The following is a 22,136-nucleotide window of genomic DNA, read 5'->3' on the forward strand; positions in this document are numbered from 1 at the left end:
TCTTGAATGTATTTTAAATAACAAAAACTATTTCATAAATTCAAACATATTTGTTATGTTGCAAAACAACTGATGGCATATGCTAGGATAGACTAGTAGGTGGCAATGCATCAGCTGCATGTTGATAATTCTTCTTGCAGCAAAGGAAATAACTTGAGTTGTTTAAAAACAAACAACAAAAAACCACACACATACAAAAAACAAAAACACCACCACATCTTTATTTTTGTTTGATTTACTGCTGTTAACCTTGATTGTGTCCCTTCTGTAAGATTGTTACTTTCTAGGGTTTTGCTTGCTTGCTGTATGCTATTCTGAATTCAGATTGGAAAATGAGTGTTTTGGATTTATGGTTCCCATTCTTGAAACTACTGCCCTGTCCATATGAAAGCAGCTTTTCAGCTGATTCAAGGCACCTCTGACAGGTGGCAGATTATTAAATTTATGGTATACGAGATACTTTGCTTGTGAACTTGTCACTCTTGTTCTTTAACCACCTGCTTTCTGCAGAATTGGAGTCTTTCAGTATAATAAAACTAAATAGCAAAATCAGTGAAAATAGGAGGTGTGGGACAAAGTGCACATTTCTATTGACTTAAATGGAATTCAGTCAACTAGGATCTGGATCAGAAAAATAATATTCAGTAAAGCAAAGCAGTATTCTAAAGGCAGGTCTAGAACACAAATCCTGGAGAAGGATGACAGTATGGATCAGGTTAAGGGCATACATGTGAAGTTAAAGTTTGTCTGAACTGGGGAGTTGAAATGGTGATTAGTTTGCCTCAATGTTTCGTAAACAACAGTATCTTACAGTTAATACCAAGATATTTTGGTAGAGCTTTTGATTCCCTTCAGCCCAACAGCTTGTGTGTACATACTCATAAAATTTGAAATCTGTTTTTATAGTACATCTAAAGTCAAAAACTAAATACATCGACTTTTTACTATTATGTCTTTTTTATATAGCTTTATTTTCTAAGAACTAAATGGAGACTTTTCTCTCAAAACCTACTATTGTTCAGTAGCAATAAAACGTTAGTATTATGAGTTTTGACAAAGTGAACACCCGAACAAATAAAAAAACACATGGTATCTACCTTTGCATGCATTTTTGTAAATTATCTTCTGTTTTTATATGGAAGAATTAGCTTTGTGATACACACACAAAAATATACTATGTTTTAGCAGTCGTGCTGTTTGTGTAAATAAAAGTATATGTAATACGTACAATTTATAATGGAATCCAACAGGAACAGGTTGTACCATTCTCTCGGTCCGGGGACAAGAGTGTCACGAAATGGCTATCGAGGCCACATGAAGGCCAGCAGGTACAATCCCCACTGCACACAGAGGTGTCAAACTTTCCCTCTGGTGTTGGTGATTTGGTTTGGTTTAATAATTAAGTGGGTGTTTTCTGATGTTATCTTTAACTTACATATCCAAATAAAGGTAGAGACCTTTTTCTTCAGACTTAAAGCTTTCCTCTTCTATAACTTAATCTATAACACTCTAAGGGCTTCTGTTCACTCTGGTCTGCAAATCCAAATTCTGAACCATTGGATCTCTATATCAAGGCTTGAAGATGTTTTACCATAGGTAGCTTTTTAACTACGTGCCACCGAGTAGTAGTGTTGGTAGTTCTTCCGCAGACAACAAAGCTGTTTCTTGCAATGAATGGAGAGCATTCAAAATGTTTTATTTGCTACCAGTACTTTATCATATTCCCCCGCACCCCCCGCCAAAAAAATAAAAGAGATGGTTAAATTGAGTAATGCATTAAATTTGGCCCCAATTCTATACTATACATAGCAGTCTTTGATACAGTAATATAACTGATTCTCCTGAGTAATTAAATTAAATGTTGTCTGCAGCTGTGTGGCACTGTAATTGGGAAAGAAATAGCATTTAATTATGGATTTTTTTCATGTTAAGCAACCATTGTCTTACTGAGTTAAACTCATGTTCCCATTAATGTCCAAAACTGTCTCCATATCCTCATCCTCACTAGATGCTGCAATGAAAATGTTTGCTAGATTTCCAATTTATTTGGTTTATAATTTATTGTGCTTTACTTTTGCTGTGCTTTGCATTAAGCACAACTGTGGGATGGATAAAGCAGCAAATCCTGGGTTCAAAACAGATCTGGGGCACTGTCTGACTTCTTGGTTTTTCTAGATAGCGGCTGGGTTCAGCAGCTTAGTTGTATGCTCCAGCTTACATTTATGGAAGTGATTTCTGTTGTATAAAAAATGTTTTGTAAGCCAGTCAGCTTCATAATTTGAATAAAACGGTTTTGTTTTCAGTGCTGTACCTGGCATTTATTTTCGCTCTTATATCCTACACGTGGTAGATAAGGAGCGTACCAGATGTATTAAAACACCTTAAAGCTGTGGTTCGGGTTTCTGCTCTTTATTACTGCTCCTGCCCACTGTTCTTGCTTTCAGAGATTTTTGAAGAGTGTGCATGTTTGAGCTTTTGCTTTGTTTTTGATGTGCTAATGATTCCAGTGTTTCTAATGACAACAGCAAAAAAATTCTCAATCTTTCTTGCAAGAGCTGAAGGAGATGTTTTAACATACGCAGCAACAGTATCAATGTACTCCAAATGTTTGCCAGTTAAAATTAATTGTTCTTGAATTTCAGTTGTCTTGTTTTAATTTTTTATTTTTTTTAAATCAAGGATTACCTGCTTGGCTAATTTTTCTGATCACTGATCACAAGTCCTATAAATGAAATTGCATTATAGATTAAAATACAGATGTTTGCAGTAGTTTGAGGTAATGATTGGATAACTAAGAAAAGTATTTTTTACACTATTTTTCACATGCTCCTTTCAGCTCTCTAGAATCTGAAGATTTGGCTGTTCATTTGTATCCAGGAGCAGTTACTATTCAAGGTGTTCTCAGGAGGAAGACTTTGTTGAAAGAAGGCAAAAAACCTACAGTAAGATTAAAAAAAAAAAAATCATTACTTTTCTCACCTTCTTTCTTGTAAATACAATAAAATGGCAATAATGCATCTAATTTATGTGTCTGAGATTTCGTTTGCCTTGCTAATTAAGGTTTAGGGTCACTGCTAGAGTTCGAGTTGATCTGTTTGGTTGTTTTAGTTGGTTTATAAGACTGTGCCCATGATCTAGGAAGTGGAAGAGAAGAGTAATGCTACATAGAATTTCATACAAGTACTGATAACTTTTTATCTTCCTGAATGGTAGGTGGATCCTTACAACTTATCAATAGAATAACCCCTAACATTTGCACTGTAAACATTTGATTTAATTGTAAATAGGTATTTGTGACAATGGGGTATACTTTATGACTGTGCATAAAATGAAAAAGAAAAGGGACAAACATTCTATCTCAATGAAGTTTTTAATAAGGGTTGCAGAAAGTATAGAGTAAAATAGTTTTTCTTAGATTAGTGAGGAAAGGCACATTCTTTCTGCTTTCTAGATTTCTTCTAATGCATTGTGGACTTCTATGAATACCTAAGAACAGCAGCTTTGGAAATAGGGCTGCTGGTTTTGCTGTACTGTTAGTGCTGTCGTGTTCTTGCAGGATGATGCCTGCTATTTTACATCTTAGTAATATGGAACATTTCATTTACTTTTTCTCCCCTTTCATTCTAGGTAGCATCTTGGACAAAATACTGGGTAGCACTGTGTGGAACCCAACTCTTTTACTATGCTGCAAAATCTCTGAAGGCTACCGAAAGAAAACACGTATGTAAAACAGGCATATTCCAGTATTGTTTGACAAAATTAGAATGTGATTCCAATCACATTCTAATGAATCACAATAATAATGAATCACCTATGTAAATACTGAAAGTATTTCTAGGATTTGCACAATTTCTAGCTGGTACTATCCCGTCTTCCAGTCAGACTCAGCTCATACAGATATGCCCTACTGGGACCATCACGCGTGTTTAGATGCTATCCCAGGAACATCTGCTTTGCATATACCATGGGTTTTTGGATTTGTTGGTGTGTAAGGATGGAAACTATGGCATTGGGTCTGCCTGCTTTTCTAAGTTAGAAGTCATATCTTCTGATGATTTCTGAGTCTTACGGCAGTTTGCTGCCTGAAATCCAAGCAATCACCGTTGTGGAAAGACAGAGAAATCACTACATATGATATTAAAAGTACTGATTTTGTATATGTGGCAAAATTAGGCCCTCTTTTGTCTAACCTCATTAATTAAAACTGACTACAGAGCACTTCATATGTTACACAAAGAGCTAGCATATCATATAATGCTGGCTTTCCTTTCATCCATTGCAACTTAATTTGAAAGAATCTAGGAGTACTTTGCTTATATGGGAAAGTAATAAAAGGAATTTCTGTAGGTGTTCCAGGGATGTCATGGTGTGCATAGTTCACTTCTGTTTTCACTGGTTAATTATGTTGGAAGAAGATGTGCCAGAGATCCAGTTAAGAAACTGGATAAAACTTAAGATTCTTGAGTGTTTTTCCAAGTTCATTTGCTACTTGGAATCATTACTTATAGCTACCTTGGCCAGTGTTTGGGTTTAATTTATGACAACTGTCACTAAAGAACATTTGCTGTGCATAAAGCTTATGTAATTTTAGAAACTGAGATGTGCTCTAGAATCCTAGGAAGGGGACTGTCTTTTTCTTTCTGGTACAAAATAGTGGCTTTTGATCCTAACATTTTTATATTCAGAGGGTAGTGATTTGAAGCATAGCATTTCTGACTTGTAGACTTCTGAATATTTGAATTCTTGTTCTGTTTGGAAAGTTTGTTTCTAGTGTTGTCTTAATCTACAAAGCAATTGTTTTCTGCTTTTATTGACAGCAAGTAATTAGGAAACAGTACTCTAATATTCCAAGTAGTTTAATAATAGCTAATTATTTGTAGAAAGATCCGCAGTTTCTCTAGTATCATTCCTCTGCCCCACCCCTAATGGCTATAATTGCTTAGGTGAAAGCTAAACTGATCCCACCTAATTTGTCCTGCCAGTTTTGAATGACAGTGCAGGTCTGGCCAAAAGCCTGTTAGCTGAGCGTCATGTCTCCATGGTGTCTTGAGAAAAGTGTTTGTGTGTGAATGCGTTTACCTCTGGCATCAGTGAAAAACATGTGGAAGGACTCCATCCCTTTAAAGCAAAGGTAGTTGGCAAGACCAGACTTGTAAACTGTTATGAGTAGAAGTGTGAATTACTAAAGCAAATGAGAAAGAAAGAAGAGAACTTGTGCTGGCATTATGTCACTAACAATTGCTTGTTTTTCTGGAAACACTGAGAAATGGAAAAGAATTTCTTGTAATGTCAGACTTTGTGCTCCTGTTAATGATGTGATGCCTTTTAGGATTTATGCCAAAATTGCATTTGGTTTTCTTTTAAGAACAGAGTATGCATTTTGTAAGCCTTTCCTGTCCACCATCTGTCAAAGTACAGAATGATGGAAGGCTTTGCCATACTTGCACCTATTCAATCAGAAGGTTTTTCAAGATTGTGTATAAATATTTTAAAACAATCTAAATGGCATACAGGTTTAGGGAGCTTGGAGAAATTGCACAGCTAGTAACTGTGTTGTTTGAAAAGAAAATATTAAATTTTTGTTATCCATCTGTTTATCCATTTTTTTCAGAGTAACAGTTTTGATCATGCAGATGAACTTCCTTTTTTATTTTTAGGAAAAGTAAATGAACTAAAAAGGTAACAAATGCTTAGAAAAAATGAAGTTTGGTATCTGATCATGTGAAGTCTCTATTGCTTGAAGTGTTTACTTTTGTATTAAATATAGTCGTATCCACTTAGAATACTCTTTCAAAAATTTTCTGAATCTGTTGAACTAGCTTTTATTAGCTCCCAAGTCAATTATTTATTGAGATCATAGAATGGTTTGGGTTGGAAGGGACGTCAGAGATCATCCAATTCCAAGCCCCCTGCCATAGGCAGGTATACCACCCACTAGGTCAGGTTGCTCAGGGCCTCATCCAACCTGGCCTTTAATACCTCCAGGGATGGGGCATCAGCAGCAGCCAGCCTGTTCCAGTGCCTCACTACCCTTACAGTGAAGAATTTCCTCCTAAACTCACATCAGCATGTGTGCACTATGCAAATACAGTTATATTCCTGAGAGGTTCGCTCTGCAAAACAGTCCTGAGGCTAGATCTAGGCTGTTTTGTTGCTGTCCAGATTAAATGCTTAAAAGGGATAATGCTGTCTACTTTGGAGTGTTTTTTTCCAACATTGATACATTTTAGATATACCTTGCTAAAATATTCCAGATATCTACTGTTGCCATGTTAAGATCTGTCTTTTGTAACTTCCTTGCTCAAGATGTCTGTGATGTGGAAGGGAATGCTAGAAACAAACAAACAAAAGTCAGTCTGCTAAATAAAGGTTCTTGGCTAGAGCTCCCATGCTAACCATGTCTTGATTACAGGCATGCTTTTGACTGTTCTGCTCCTATTGCTTCAGGCAGCTGAGACCGAGGACTTGGAATGCACTTACACTGAAAGCTCTTCCAGGCTTATAGTAGCCAACCTCTTTGGAAAATTACCTCATAAAAATCTGAGTGTAATCCAGCAAGAAGGGCAAGAAATTCCCTCCCTTTTAAACACATGCAGGCCAGTTCTTCTTCTTGTACCTACAGTCAAAGACAAAGGAGTATACCAGTGTAGTGTTTACTGTAGACGTGAATCTACTCCAAAGAATGCAGTAGATACCTGGAGGTGACAAATTTTCTTGTGTTGCATCAAAGAAAGACTAATAGATATAATGATCTTTGTATTTTAAATAATGAACAGGTTTCAATTATTACTACAGTAGTAGTTGTCTATAACGAGCATGCTGGAGTCCAGAGATGAGGTACAGAAGAATCTCAGAGGAATGTTTGTAAGATGCCTAAGGTTTTATCTAGTTTGCCTAAATGGTACCCACAAACAAGTATCCACGATAAAACTTGTACTTGTGTATGTTTAGAAAAGGACAATAGTAAAAATAGTCAACTTATTTAAAAAGCATTCTCCTGGAAAAATGTGAATACATCCATAAGAAAACTGTTGTAGTGACTGGGATGAAAATATCTTGCCAATTTCTGTGACAACACAGCATGCATGAGAGATTTTTCCATGTCTGTAGGTATTTGGAAAAGCAACAGTGACTTTCTGAGCCTTCACTCTCAAGAATGAAGCCTTGTTCATTCCAAGCCTTGCCTTGCATGCGGTATTCAGAATTAGACCCATTTATCGACATTCTAGAAACCTTAATAGTTGTTGCTCAGGCACTTTCACAGAAAAAAACATGATAAAGAATACTGCTGTTCTAGGAAATGTGGTCAGCCACTGAGAGAACGATTTGACTATTAGCTGTAAGACCCCAACAGGAGTTTGAATTTTTGATTCAAAGACTTCAGTAAAACTGTTTTTGAGCTAGGAACAACAACAAATCTGGTTATGTGAAGCCTTGCACCAGAGCTGTATGGCTTTCTGTGCATATAATAAGAGTTTCATTCCAGTGACCTGTATAGAAAAGCAGAGGGACCAGGAACATTAAATCACAATGAAGCTTTCATTCCCTTCAAGTTAACAAAGCAGACTAGCTGTTAGCACAGCTCCATGCATCAGTGGAGAATGAACTGCCTTGGGGGACTGTGTAAACATGCAATACAAATCCAGCAGTGCGACGGGATGGAAAACTGACATGTGTTTCAAGTGATGATGGATTGATGGTAGCAGGAAATGCTTTCCTTGTGTGGGGCTTTTTACTTCCTAGAGAAGCATCGGGATTAACTTATTGTTTTGAAAGCGTGAGGCATTCTTGAGCTGGTGGTTAAAATGAAACAAGCAAGCCCTAGCAGTTTTAATTGTGTGGTAATTGCACGTATTGCAGGCCTATTGTTGAGACGTACAACCAAGGTAGGAAAGAGAAAATGTCATTTTTAATGAAACTCCAGAAGAGAATGTAGTTCATTCTTTGTGGCTTAGATTTCCACCTCTGTAAAGCTGACCCATTAATGCTTTGTAAGACTACTGGAAGTTTGCATTTGCAGATCCCTTTTAAGTGTAAGTTGTCACTTATTTTTCAAGGTGGTGTCTCGAGCGAGTCTGTAACGAGTCCTGTCCTTGTTTCATGATCTTTATTCCTTTTTTCAAATAAACTTAACACCTTATCAGCTTTCATTACTGGCTGGAATCTTTACAGAAACTTTAGGTTCTGTTTGGAAAGAAATTGTTATCCGGGCCTAAATGTAATGAAATGTTTGTCTGATACGGCTTTGTAATTTACCTGTCTCTCCTATGAGGTTACCTAATCTGCCATTATGTTACCTAATTTGCCATTTTTCTAAAGGCAGTAGAATGACTTAAAACTTCAGTTGCGGTTCTGCAGATTTTCTAAGGAGTGGTCTTCTCCCATGGTTTTATCTGTAGTGGTATCAATAAAGGCCATCCATTTTGAAGTTCGGTAGGCAGATCTTTTATAAGAACAGTCATCATCCCTTCTACACTTAAGCTATGTGTACAAGCATCCATTCAAAGTTTCCAAGCTTTCATATTTCCGCTGATGTTAAAATATTTCATCCAAACATGACCAGTAGGAGCTTGTGATGAAATGTTTCCTGCAAGTGTAACTATAGCAACAGAAGGATGACAGTACACAAGGCTGCATTCAGAAATAGAGAAAATAGTTCACTCTTAAATTATTTTGAACTAGGTTGAAATGCTTTTCATGTTTCACGTATTTGACCTAATGTTTGTTCATTTAAAGTTCTAATGTATTTTAAACTGAGTTTTAAAATATAGGCTGTTTCACAAGTCTAAGACAGGTAAGCTTATTTAGGCATTCAAGGCCATCTCGTAATTGTCAGTTATTCCAATCTATATTTTTAGGTGATACAAAAGACAATTGATGTTTAATGCTGTAAATTTGCTATGAGAAATTAGTATGAAAAATGTGTTCTAGAATGACAAATAGATTTCAATAATTTTAAATATCCTTGGAGATTGTTTTAGCTTTATGGCTTTTAAAAAATAACATGTGATAGTGGCCAGCATATAGCAGAGTTGGACCTTCTGGGCACAGAAATGTGGTAAAGCGTTGCAGAGGGAAGAAACACAAGGACTAGTGATGAAGTCTGTGGTGGGCATGTGAATGTGGGAGGAGGAGATATGTCAACTAAACACTTGAGAGAGATTTTATGGGTTAGATCTTGGAGAGAGAATGGGACTGATCAAGTAACGGGAGGTGGATTGTGAGAGTCTACTAATAGATAAACAAGGAGACCAGAGAGAAGGAAGCTTGTGGCCTGAAAATGGGCAAGTTGGGATTTAATGGGCAGTTTGCCTGGAACTAAGAGGAGGCCTGCGAAGTAGAAAATAATATTGCCCAGGTGAATGGAAAGGAGAGTGGAACCAAGGGACTGTTAAAGAGAGAGAATAGCATAGGAGAGACTGATATCATGCTTGGAAGGGGAGGTGTAAGTTATAAGTCAATGTATGAGTAACACCTCAAAACAGGAAAACCCCATCATTTTGAATGTAACAATGTCTTGTTTACTGAATATTCACTCTCACTTGATCTATTTCCTTCATCAGGACATATTTAATAACACATTGGTGTTACCATGTCCAAAAGACTTGTGTTATATGCAATTACATATTATTGTAACCGTTATGTATGTTAACTTTGAATAGTTACAGCACAGATGAGTTCAGTTCTTCTCCTTGTTAACAGTGAAGGGACTAACTTTTCACTTGATGCATTTTTTAATGATATATGTACATGTGGAGTAACATGATAAGGAATGCTATGGTATCCATACAATGCAGTTTAGATGTTTGACATGCAATTTGATGGATTGTGATGTTCCTTTTAATTTGTATTTATTAATTGTGGTAAGTTCTGTTTTCATTAATTCCATATAAAATTTTTAAGTTTACTTACGTGATGTGCTTCCTCTAAAGTTACTCTGTCTTTTGATGGTGACACTGAAAACACCTCTTTTGAATACTTGTTCTACTTAGTCTGTCTGAGGCTTCTCGTTTCATGCTAGTTTACATCTCTGCTTGTATTTTCAGTTCAAATCCACACCAAGTAAGAACGTGTCAGTGGTGGGCTGGATGGTGATGATGGCAGATGACCCTGAACATCCCGATCTCTTCTTATTGACTGATTCTGAGAAAGGTGAGCAACACTCGTATCAAGAGCACAGTGATACCCAGAAGAAACACTTAATTGTGTAGGAATTCCTCAGCAAAATTAAATGATACAGGAAAAAATCCTACTTTTTTTATTAATCAGCTACTCTAAGAGGGATCATACCTTTAGTATGCTGCAGGAACAATTGTCTGTAGAGAATCCTTAAAGTCTTCCTTCATGAAATTTTAAGTACTGTCCAAACTAACAGCTCTGCTTGTGTTTTTCTTGCAAGTATTCATTTGCATTCTTTTAAACTATATTTAGACCATTCAGAGGCATTTTCACGTACACAAAAATGTAAGTAGCAATAAAAAGTTTGCTATTCAGCTAGTACCAGGTGCTCGACCTCTACCTTTCAAATAAAAAACAAACCACAAAACAAAACAGCTATTGAAATGCTGTGCTATTGCCAGGAAAAGCAGTGAGATTTGACTATATTGCACTGAGAAGCCAGTGGAAAAAATAAGGAACAAAAAAATAATTTCCTTTATTCTAGCGTAGTACCCTGATTTTAGTTTAAACTGAAGAAGTTGTTACTTTTCCATAGCACAAAGAGCATCACTAGCAGTTTTGATAAAGAAGCTTGACATTTTTAATTTTATTTATGTCCAGGCTTAGTACATCTTATTTTTGAGAGTCTATTCTAGTTTAAGCTTGTCAGTTTAAATTTAGCGACAACAACTTGAAACATTTTTGTAATACATTTCTGAATCCAAGTAAGTACTGCCTAACATGAGATACTGAAAATAGCTGTCTGACATATGTCAAAATATTTAGGAATAATTTTCAAATATTTTCAAATTCTTTAGAATGCATTTCAGTGCCACCTTGCACTTCATAAAAATACTGATATACCAAACTTGAATAATGGCATTGAACAAAAATTGTTTTTTGTTGTATGTTTCTGAGAAATGTTTTGTTTTTTTTTCTAGTTTACAGTGGTGTTAGTTGAAATCACGAATGTCCAAAAGGAAGACAGATGAGCTGTGACTTTTTTGCATTATGTCAAACAATTGTTTAAGCTCCTCCACGTCTGCCAGTCAAAGTGTGAAGTTTTAAGAACCTTTTGCTATAACATGTTTTTGTAGTGTTATAATTTCGAGTTATTTGACTATTGATAAGATTTAAATATAGTATTGGCTGTGTTTCTTTATCCATTTTTTCCCATACCTTTCTCACTTAGGAAATTCCTACAAATTTCAAGCTGGAAATAGAATGAATGCAATGCTCTGGTTTAAACACCTGAGTGCTGCCTGCCAAAGCAACAGACAACAGGTGAGAGCAAGATGTTGAAATAAAATTATGAGCTGTTAAGAGCTCACAGCTGACAGAGCTTCAGGATGATTAAGCTGTAATTGATGGCTCTGTGTGAAGAGTGACCAGCCTGGACATTGATTTCACCTGTTTATTGACTTGCCTTAGCTTTCTTGTTTGTCTCTTTGTAAACACATCCTCAGTGCTTCTGTGGTAATGAAGAAAAATGGGGGTTTATCTTGAGGCTAATTTAAAGCAATTGGGAAATTTCAGAAATTGAAGGAATATGCTAAAAGTTTTGTCCTAGAGCTGCCCATTTAAAAATGACTATTTTATTGTTATAAAACGATAAACTATAGTATTCAATAACAATTTCTGGTACCTCTCTATGGTGCTACTTTGTTAGGTCTTGAGCATGCAAATTTTCTGTTGTTCGTATGTATTTCCAAAATATATAAAAATATTACAGTTCTGAGTATGTTTGAAAAACTTGAAAATCAAAACCAGAATTTTCCCTGATTCAGAAAGGAAGAAAAGACTATTCCAACTCCTGATAAATTCTGTTCTCGTAGAAATTGTCTTTGACTTTTTCATGAGCAAAATTGCATCTTTAAGTTAATGCTTTCTCTTTGTTAAATTCCCTTTTCCTTTGCACGTTTGTTGAGTTCCTGAAGCAAAAATATTAATGAATTTGTTGCTTGTTTCTACATGGCTATGCTTAAGAATAGGGGGAAAATTAAGGACCTTTTCAGATCCTTCTGTGCATTCCTGTTCAGTCCTTCTTACAGAAATCTCAGGAGTAAGGAGGGTCACGGAAATGTATCTGAGACAGTGCAAAGGAGAGGAAATTGTGTTCCCAGCTGGAAAGAGTGCAAATAGTAGCAAATAATGGCAAGGAGTTTGCAAGAAGGTGGTGACTGCCAGGCAGGCCCGAAAACTGCACTCTGACAGCTTTTATTCAGTAAGGCTTAACAGTGCTACACAATGCAAACCTGTCTAAAGCATTCAGCTCCTAGCTTATGCAAAAGCAGCAAGCTTAACGGCTCAGCTTCCTGGGGAAAGGATGGCAGCAAGGTGAGGATAAATGCAGGAGGTTTTAAAAGACAGGTAGGGGGAGGAGTTATGGAAGAAGACCACCACTAAAAGGCCAATAGCACTGCTTACCATTGTTTGTTGCATACCGTCTGTTTTCTGGCATATATGAGTGTAGTTATACTGCAAGCCTTCTTGCAGTGTTAGAAGAAGCAGCACTTCATGCAAACATTAGGTAATAAAGGTTGGTTTAGATACAAAATGTGTTTTAAATAAAGATTCTTTAAAGTCTTTCTCCTGATTGCGATTTGACTCCTGACCAGTGCTTTCCCTAGAGAGGCACCTCACGAAACTGTTAAAAACAGATGTTTGCTTATGCAGTCATGCCCTTAATAACATTGCACGTTTAGACGTGCTTTCAACAGAATAAGCACCTACCCAGCTGAATAACTTTGGGAACTATTTTAATATATATAATCTTTAATTTTCATGGTGGAACTTTAACCCGATTGGTCATTCTTGCTTCTGTGGATAAACAGTAAATGCAAGGCAAGAAATAATTTGCTTCAAATCTGACCAAACTATGTATTTATTGGCAGTCATCTGGAATTTAGTGGCTCTTTAGTACCCTGAGTAAATAGGAGTTGTTGCTGTCAGGCAAATTCCTGATAAGGAGAAAATGGGGATATAAATTATATAATGCAGACTAGCTTTAATATTCATGAAAGGGAGTGATGTTTCCATCACACATTCAGGTTTCCTATGGGAAAAGCCTAGGCAAGTGTTTATGCCTTGTTTTTGTAAATTAGTCCTAAAAATACTGGAGGGCCTACATCACTCACTGACCTGTGCCAAGAATTCTCTATCTCGTGGGACTCAAGTGAGAAGGTTCTTGCACAGTTGAGTGCTGACATTTATCATGTTAAAGTTGCTTTGTCGACAACTTGAATCTTAAATTTCATCAAAATTAAGAAGATCTAAGGCATGCAGTAAAATCATAAACCATACTTTGATACCTGGGTTTTTTACAGCTGTAAGTATACTTGTACTGCTTAATGACAGTTGCATCTCCCTCCTTTTTTTTTTTTTTGAGACAGACTGAGCATTGTAATGTGCATTTAAACAGGTGGAATAGTGTCTGAAACAGTGGAATTAGTTATTTGTATTCTTGTTTTCAGGTTCCTGCCAACTTGATGACCTTTGAATAGCAGGCTAATACAAAACAAACAAACAAAAAAAGAACAATTTAAACCATCTCATAATTGAGAATGAGGTCCTGATGGAAAATGTGCCAGCTGCAGTCTGTGCCAGAACAGAGCTTGTCAAGTTGATCTGAACTCTGGAGCCCTGAACAAAACTACTAATGGCTGGGGAGTAGAGTCCCCCAAATGAAAAATGGAGTTGCAACATGAATTGCCATGGACCATGGTTCGTTAAATTCTCTGAACTGACTTGTGGAAACCACTGCCTTAAAGAGTGAAAGGAAAAACAACAATGAAAACACCAAATAGTGTGTGTGAAACTTCTGGCGGTGCTGTGCTTGAGTTAAATAGATTGTAGCTTGTTTGAGTTTCTTTTAACTTTATACTAATTTTGAAAATAACTCACCTTTTTAGGTATTCTTAAGAAAGCAAGTAAACTGGTATTTAAGAGTTGTATCAAAAGCTATGTATGAACTGGGTAAAAGAGGTACTGCACACTGTAGAGATGTTGTTTAGACTATACCAGGAGTTCTCAATGGGAGCTTGTCCCAGGCACACTGAGCCTGGAGCAATGTCATTTCTCTCAGACCTATAAGAAATTTAACAAGTGCAAGTTTAAAACAGCAGTAAGCTTGTAAACCTGAGTACTGTATGGGAGCCGTATTGCCTGCGAGTGGCACAAAGGCTGAGCACTTACACACCAAAAATGTTTTTGGTACGTCGATACCTAATTCCTGGTTAGATCTCAATTCACATGTTTCTGGTGGTTGGCAGGTGTGCGCATGCGTGTGTGTGAGAGAGACAAAACTAGAAGCGCTGTTGGGTCAGAGCCAAGTGCTTTCTTCCCATTTGTTTCTACACCTGTCACTCAGCTACATATGAAGGTTGGATGACAAAAAAAAATCCACCACCACCTTGGTATAATTCATGGTGATGTTTGACTTGTCTGGGTATCTGTTAAATTATCAGCTAGGGACCACTGTCAGTGTATGGTGTTTCATAATATCACTTAAGATCTGTATTTTAAAATGATAGAGGCACAATTTCAAGCTTTCATGTTCTCATTTGGCAATAATTGATTTTTATTATCTGTCGTTGGTCAAAGCATATGACATTGTGTGGTATGGATAACATGGCCTAAAGTCGACCGTACATACAGAAGCTTTTTTGATCTTCAGGCAAATAATTTATTAAAGTTGGGATAACATAAAGAGAAAAAAGGTGTGGGACTATCAAAATTCCATCCATTCCATCCTTGACAGGAACAATTCTTGGTCACTGAAATTCCTCACAGAAAAAAAAAAAAAATGCTTGTAAAAAGGAACCATATTTTCATGTGTTTCATTCATAAAACTTTGATTCCTGCTTTGGCTGGGTTTCCTTGACGTCACCTAGATAGTGTTTTCTGGATGATGAGTGTTTATTTAATCTTCAAAAATACGACCTTTGTAAAGCAAGGAAACGTTGTCCAAAATATTCCTCTGATATCAGAACTTTGAAGTTTGTGGAGAAGTAGGAAATGTTTCATTGACTCTGTGGTTTAGTGGCCATAAATAAGCTTGCATATTCCACCATGAATACTCCTTTCCAAAAAGAAACAAACTACCTACCAGTTTGTGGCAGAGTTCTCTGACTACATAATAAAGGTTTCTACTAGTACTGATTATTTTGAAAATGTACGTTTCTCTTGCATAAGAGTAGAAGCCTATAAATTCACTTTTTTTTTTTTTTCCAGAGTTAAATTACTATCTTAATGGACGTGATTAATTTCTGATTTCTGGAGAGAAAAAACAGAGAAGAATAAACCAGTCTCTCACTTAAAGCAAATAAAAAAAAAAAGTCACACACACTTGGTGATGTGGAGTGAAATGTTAATAGGCTGGGTTATGTTTCTAAAATTGTTCCTGTGAATTGGCTCTTGGTAGAAGGAAAACAGTAGGAAGATGCCTCTGTCAGAGTTACACCACAAGCAGCGTGGGAATTTGTGTCCCTCTGCAAGTTTTTTTTTTTTTTGCTTTGGGGAATGAATAGTCTGTTCTGATCCTGAAGTCATGGATTTTGGAAAGGAGTCGCTTGTGCTGAATCCCTCTTCAACTCACACGTCGCCCCAGTTAACCCATGTTGGGTGTATAGTGAAGACAACATCTTCGTAGCCAGCAGTGTTACTGTAGTAGACTTTGCACAACTTCAGTTTTGTTTTGTTTTGTTTTTTTTGTTTGTTTTAAAAATTATTTAATGTGTGTTTCTTCTCAACAAGTAAGTGTTTTTTAGCAATGTGTGTACTTTTTTAAGCATTGTGGATAATAGCCTGTGGATTTTGAATCTTTAAATAAGCTATTATAGATTCATTGCAGCATAACTGTATCTGTTTTTCTGTCAGTGAAAGGAAACGTGCAACTGGGAGCCACAGCCTGACATCACACAGCTTTACTAAAGGCAGAGCCAGGTCAGGAGGTGTCATTTATTATTGTTTTTTGTATTTTTCCATCTGTTTTGAGTTAGGGCTTTATGGTAGGAGGATGGTGGGGAAAACAGTTCACAAATCCTCATTTACTGAAATGTTGCTGTTACCGACTTTAATTGTTCTTAGGCCTCCTCCTCCTCTTTGGTTTTCTACCCTCAGATACACTGTTTTCTGTGGGAGAGATTGAATATCGTGGGAGGAGTTTCTTAAAATGCGTAGCCAGAGTAACTGGAGTGATTAATGACAGAAAACAGTATTGGTACTTATTGCAATGAGTAGTTCAGTAGTTTCTTATGGTTTATCTCATATTTGGTCACCTAGCCTTACAGGGCAACACAGAATGAATGAAATATGACTGATTTTGTGATAGATCTTGCTCAGGAAGAGGCGGTGGTGGTTTGGTTCCATGAGGGAAAGTTCTCTCAGCTAAGCTTTGGAAAGACTTTGATTAGTCAAATGCACTGTAAAGAACAGAGTATTGGTTTTGTTTTGTTTAAAAAATAATAATTTTTTAAAACATAAGTTTAAACCAGTGCTTAGAAAACAGCAATGGAAAGAAGCTCACATTATTCAGGTAAGACTGTTATCCAGGCTATTTCAGTTAGTTTACAGTTGCTCTTCATGTTGTTTTTTTTTTTTTTTTTTTGTGATGCTCTCATTCTTTACTATGTTAATAACTAACAAAATTCTTCAGCTAATATTTGTCAATTTATTTCACAATGTTTTTGATTTTGAAGTTAAAGATGCCCCTTACAGTACCCCACTTGCAAACATATGAATGAAAAGCATTCAGAGTAGATCCTTGTAGCAAGGTTTCCCGTGGAAATGTTAGTCACCTGCTGACTGCTAACCACTTTGTCAGCTAAACTAACAGTCTTGGGAATGACTGAACAGTTTGTGAAATTAGAGCAATGCATTAAGGATATATGATTGCCCTCGGTACTGGTTTTTGAATACTTACTGCTAACTCTTATCTTTCCAATTTAATCCACGAATTTTTGCACAGTTTTTCGAACTTCTCTTCCAGTGTTCTTAGAAAGCAGATAAGATTCCATTTTGAAAACTTCTGATAATTTGAGTAAATGTAGCTCATCCCAGACGTGTATTTCATTTTGCAGACATTTCATGCCACAGGGATATTGCTCAGGCTGCTATGATTCATTAAGTATTTAGGTGCAAGCTGTACAAGTACTGAATGAATGCATATAAATCCCTAATGAATGAGCTTTAGCACCCAGCTTTGAAATTGTGTTAGTTAGCTTTTTAAATTACTGTAAAAATCATATCCTACTTAAGGAAGATCTGTTAAGGAAGTAATAGCAGTGGATTGCACATTAAGCAGCCCACTAGTTATGCAGTTGTTTTAGCCTGTTGCTTGAGGAATTGGTATCTTTTGGGGAATCAACTTTAAGCTCATTAACTTTCCTCCTTAGAACTCAACTGCAAAAGAGTACTTGAACTTTTACCAAGAAAAGCATTTATACAAGTGTTCATATTTGAAAACATATTGGCAGTAAAGAAAAAAAGCATAAAGGAACACAGCAGGATTTTATTAGGTATCTTTTCCTCACTAGAAGTAAATGCATGTAATCTAATTTTTCCTGCAACATCAGCCTCTTCTATTTGCATTTATATATTTTCACCAATACAGTCCTTTTCTATTAGTATAAAACATAACAAATGTTGAAAGGAAATGCTTTCTCTTCCAGCAGAAGTAATTGCATTTTTTTTTTGCTGCTAAGACACCCTAGGAGGTTAGATCCTCCTGATAAATGGCAAATTGATCTCGTGGTTTTGGTTTAACTTTCAGAAATCTTGTGCAAATCAAGATAAATCATGGAATGTCATTTCTTCTGGCTCTTTCAGTGACATTTTTCTTCAATCTTTGCCCTTTTGATTTTTTTATGCTAACTCACCAATCTTTTCCATGGCTGGCTGTAGCGTGCTGCCTGTTACAAGATCAAGACACCAGGGCTCATATAAATCACATCAGCCTATGGCTTATTCTCCCAACAACGTGAAGTTTTAAAAGCTTTGTTATTATTTATGTATTGCCATTTTCCTTCCATTTTTTTTCCTTTAAAAATGGCTTGTGGATAAGATGATGTGTCTTGGGAAAGTTCTAATGAAAAGAATCCATCAGTAGATACTGAATTTGTTTGTAACTTACCCTCTTTTTAAAGCCATCATTCTAATTTGTTACGTAGCGAGAGAGAGTGTTTTGGATTTAAGGAGGACGTTTGTCAGTGCCTTATTATTAACTCAAAGACCAATCCTGTTACTTCAGTGCTGAGAGTACCATAATGGCAGACTTGCGTACTGTGTCCTTAATGTAACAAGGGGTAACATTCCTTACAGTCATTACACTTCTGCAGAAGAAGTTAGTTGCTTTGGTCAGTGTAAAATAGTTGTGGCTTGCGTTTTTGTATTTTTTTTCTGTGTTTGTATAGCCGCTATTTAGGAAAAAATGCAGTGGCATTTGGTAGCCTGGGTTTGTACAGCTTTTATCAGAAGTAGCCCAGACTTCTTGAAAATTAATTTATTTTAATTTTGGTATATCTCTAAATGGATGTATTAGTGGAGAAAAAAGTGAAAAGAGTTGTCCAAGTCAGGGCCTGGAGCATATGAGCTTAAGAGCTCACACTATTAGAAATGAGCATCCTTTTCTCTCTCCCATTTCCTTTGGTTTAAGCATTGAAGAATGTAATTATGAGATGATTTATTTCTTACAAGCTTTTTGTTAACAAAAACTACAGGAGAAAAATGCTTGGGGGAAGAGAAACCTTGAATAAATCTATAATATTCTTTCATCATATCCCATGAGCTCGGTTTTGTATATTGTATTTCTAGTGCCAACACTAGGCAGAGTGCTGTCCTTCACTGAAACAGCTGCTAGAGACTGATTTAGTAGCTAGACTTCATAACCTTTGGAAAGAGGAACGGAAGAAAGAATATGTTGTTCTTAGGCAATTAAATGGTTTGTTTTCCTAGAACGCATCCTTATAAAAACATGGTAGTTTTAGTATAGTGGTAATAAATTCAGATGTCGGAAAGGGAAGGATAGTTTGAAAGTTTCTTATGCTTTCTGAGAATCTGTGGAGACGACAGATGGGTGAGGTGAAGGGAGAAAAGACCAATTATTTCATGTAGCCAGGCGTGCTGCAGACCAGAGCTGACAGGTTTTCTTGAGGTTCTGTTGCTGAGAAAAAAGGTGTAATGAAATGAAGCTCCAGCCGATCGTGGCATGGTTATGGCTGTTAGCCTGATCTTGCGCTTGAATGGCTAACAGCATCGTGAATGTTGCATTTCCTTTTAGTGGATGATTTGCATATTAGTTCTCGTTATTTGAATAGATTCTGGCCTTGAAATGTGTTTCTTGAAGGTATCTTTTACCATTCCAAAGCTGTTCACAGATAAAATGGAAAAGCCGTGTAAATCAATGAAGCAAATGTTGAAAGAAGGGGTCCTAGGGTGCCTTGTTTACAGGCGTCTCTAGCTCCTTGTGTACGGGAGTATATCTGTTCAAATACCACAGTACTGAAGCATAAAAAGCACCAGGAAATCATATCTAAGTTTTAAAATAATCCTTTAGGGACCAACCATCACTGGAGGAGGGATCAAGGTTGTCATGCAGTAAACACAAGCCGTTTTTAACATTCCCTGCTGGTGTGAGGCATTAAATGGCGATAGAGCGATTGCACTATGATCTCACCGAGTGATGTGCAGTTTGGCTGTCCTCTAGCCTTTTTTTCTTCAACATTTTTAATACTTTGTGTGTGTGTGTGAAAATTGTGTGTTTGCATAAGCTAGTTTAAATGAATTTAAGTACAGGTTTCAAAAATCTTTCCTACTAAAATAAATGATTTAAAAGATGGCCTGTGTCTGAAGTTTTAATTTCTCATGTCAAAAACTGCCACCGTTTTTTGCAATATGGAGATTGACTGTCTTTTGGAATGATGCTGAGATCAGCTTGAGTTTTTCTAGCTCTTCTCGATGAACATCTGGAATGTAGTGAGTAAATATTCCACTGTCACTTGATACAAACATCCATAAACTAACAGGAAAATACAGTTCATTGAAGAGATTTGTGTTGGTTTTGTTTGTAGAGATTATTCAGCTAAATGATGATTTTTTTTTTCTCAACATGGTAGTTTATCAGTTTTGGTTTTTTTATCCTGTTGCCTTTATGCTTGGAGGTATGATGAATTAAGCTCACTGAAAACAGACCTCAGGCAGGCAGATTGACTTCTTAGCTGAAGGAGGAACTACATGGAACATAAATTAACAATGACGAACAAATGAATAGCATGTGAGGCATTGTACATTACTAGCTTTTTGTTTGGTGTTTCGCTATTTTCAGTGCCTTTTTATTTTCCCTCAGCCTTGCTAAACATAAGCTTGCAAATTTTTGGCGTGAAATGCTACGGGGTCATTGCTTGTCAGATCATGAGCCTTGGGCTCCTTCTCTTTGTTATTTTTCTCAACAGAATGCTTTCTTCCAAATGTATTTACAAAAGGAGCAGGGCTAAGGCAGATTTCTTTTCCACCTTTTGTTATTTCTATGTTGCTGAGTTTGAAGGATACTGTATTGACTAGTGTAAAAAGAAAGATTGAATTAATTTGTTGGTAATGTCTATCTTTTCTCATTCTCTTCCAAAACTCTTCTTACTTGTGAGTTTCTGGCAAGCAGGTTTTCTGATGAGCAGCTTTATTAAGATTCATGTGATGACCCCATGCTCAGGCATAAGGCAGCCTGACACTGTGAGTTGAAAAGCTGAAAGAAAGTCTGAAGTGGTTCTTGGGTCTGCTGCCCTTTTCTGGGAAAGGACGGAAAAGACTTTCCTTGCCTGTTCCAACTGCATCTCTCTTCACAGTAACCTTAGTGATTCTCGGTCTGTCTATCTCTTCTGTTAGATCCATCATTTGTCTGTGGCTTCTGTCTTTCACATACTTTCTTGCCTTTAAATACATTTTTCCTAGGGGCTGTAGCATCTTTCTGCAGTGCCTGCTAGAAGTGGCTGGAGTGAGCATTCCCTAGTGCTTTTTTTTTTTTTTTCCCCAAATCAAGCAGTATGTCAAGGTTTCCTTTGGCCTCTTTCCTTATTTTCTTGTCTTTTGGAGTACAGCTTACAGGAGGGGGCCTTCAGTACATAGAATGAGAGGGCAGGTGTGGGGAGAGGCATCTAACCCCTTCCTTGTTTGCTGGCTGTAAGGATTTTCAGTGTGGTGATACTTTGAGCTGTTCTTCACTGGGTGCATATGCTAGTGAGTCCATTGACTTTGTATGCTCCTTTAGAAGTTGTTAGAAGTATGTGCTACTGCCTCAGTTTTGTAACTTCATCTCTTTGATTTTTTTTTATTTTTTTTGCATGTGAAGGAAACCTAATGTAGGGGAGAGAGGAGGGTTCAAGTCTGTGGGAGAAACAGAGGAACCAAACCACGGCAAGGTGCTGCCAGAGGCATGGAATAAGCCAGCTGAAAAGAGGAGATCATCCTTTTGTATTAATCTCAGGTTTTGTCCAGGAGAATGTTAGGTAACAGATGATATCCAGATGTAGGTAGAGGATAGTGTTTTGGCATGAACTGTATGCCTTGATTGAACAGTGGAGAGGTATGTTTCTGTAACAGCAAATAAATTGCCTACAGAAGACTGAGTCCATGCTTCTAACTTGTAAGTAATGTTTTAATCAATTTGCACTTAAATAGAGTATTATTACTGAAATATACATCCTTAGATAGGCAATATTTATCTTTGCACTGGTACTTGCCTCTTTCAGTTCCCAATTTTTGTTCAGTTTGGAACTTAAGAACAAAATGCAGATCCAAAATCTGGTTGTTTTCCTGAACTAGCACAAGAGGCAGTTAGCTGCTGCTGTGCTAAACTAACCTTTGCTGAAGGTCTTTTTTGCCTTTAGAAGAAGCAATTTGTATTTGATGTGTATAATGTGATAGAACATCTTAGGGACCTGATAAAAAGTTCCAGGCTATGAGATGGTGCAATTTTTCTTTTGAAATAC

The 22,136-nt window shown here is 36.7% G+C and overlaps 1 protein-coding gene across 11 annotated transcripts in view; it reads left to right on the forward strand.

Annotated features, from left to right (window-relative positions):
- RALGPS2 (Ral GEF with PH domain and SH3 binding motif 2) overlaps positions 1 to 19,993 on the forward strand; it is a 141,982-nt gene extending 121,989 nt beyond the window's left edge. For 9 of the 11 annotated variants that reach the window (XM_068691352.1, XM_068691341.1, XM_068691348.1 and 6 more), the window contains 6 exons: positions 1,251 to 1,328; positions 2,837 to 2,942; positions 3,628 to 3,720; positions 10,047 to 10,152; positions 11,351 to 11,442; positions 13,632 to 19,993. In XM_068691352.1, the coding sequence (XP_068547453.1) occupies positions 1,251 to 1,328; positions 2,837 to 2,942; positions 3,628 to 3,720; positions 10,047 to 10,152; positions 11,351 to 11,442; positions 13,632 to 13,661 (505 nt within the window). In that variant the 3' untranslated portion in view covers positions 13,662 to 19,993. The remainder of the gene's footprint in view (positions 1 to 1,250; positions 1,329 to 2,836; positions 2,943 to 3,627; positions 3,721 to 10,046; positions 10,153 to 11,350; positions 11,443 to 13,631) is intronic. The other 2 variants (XM_068691349.1, XM_068691353.1) reach the window with 1 other exon arrangement.
- The last annotated feature ends 2,143 nt before the right edge of the window (positions 19,994 to 22,136 follow it).

Source organism: Anas acuta, chromosome 8 (genome assembly GCF_963932015.1).
Source record: "Anas acuta chromosome 8, bAnaAcu1.1, whole genome shotgun sequence".
Classification (NCBI taxonomy): Eukaryota; Metazoa; Chordata; class Aves; order Anseriformes; family Anatidae; genus Anas; species Anas acuta.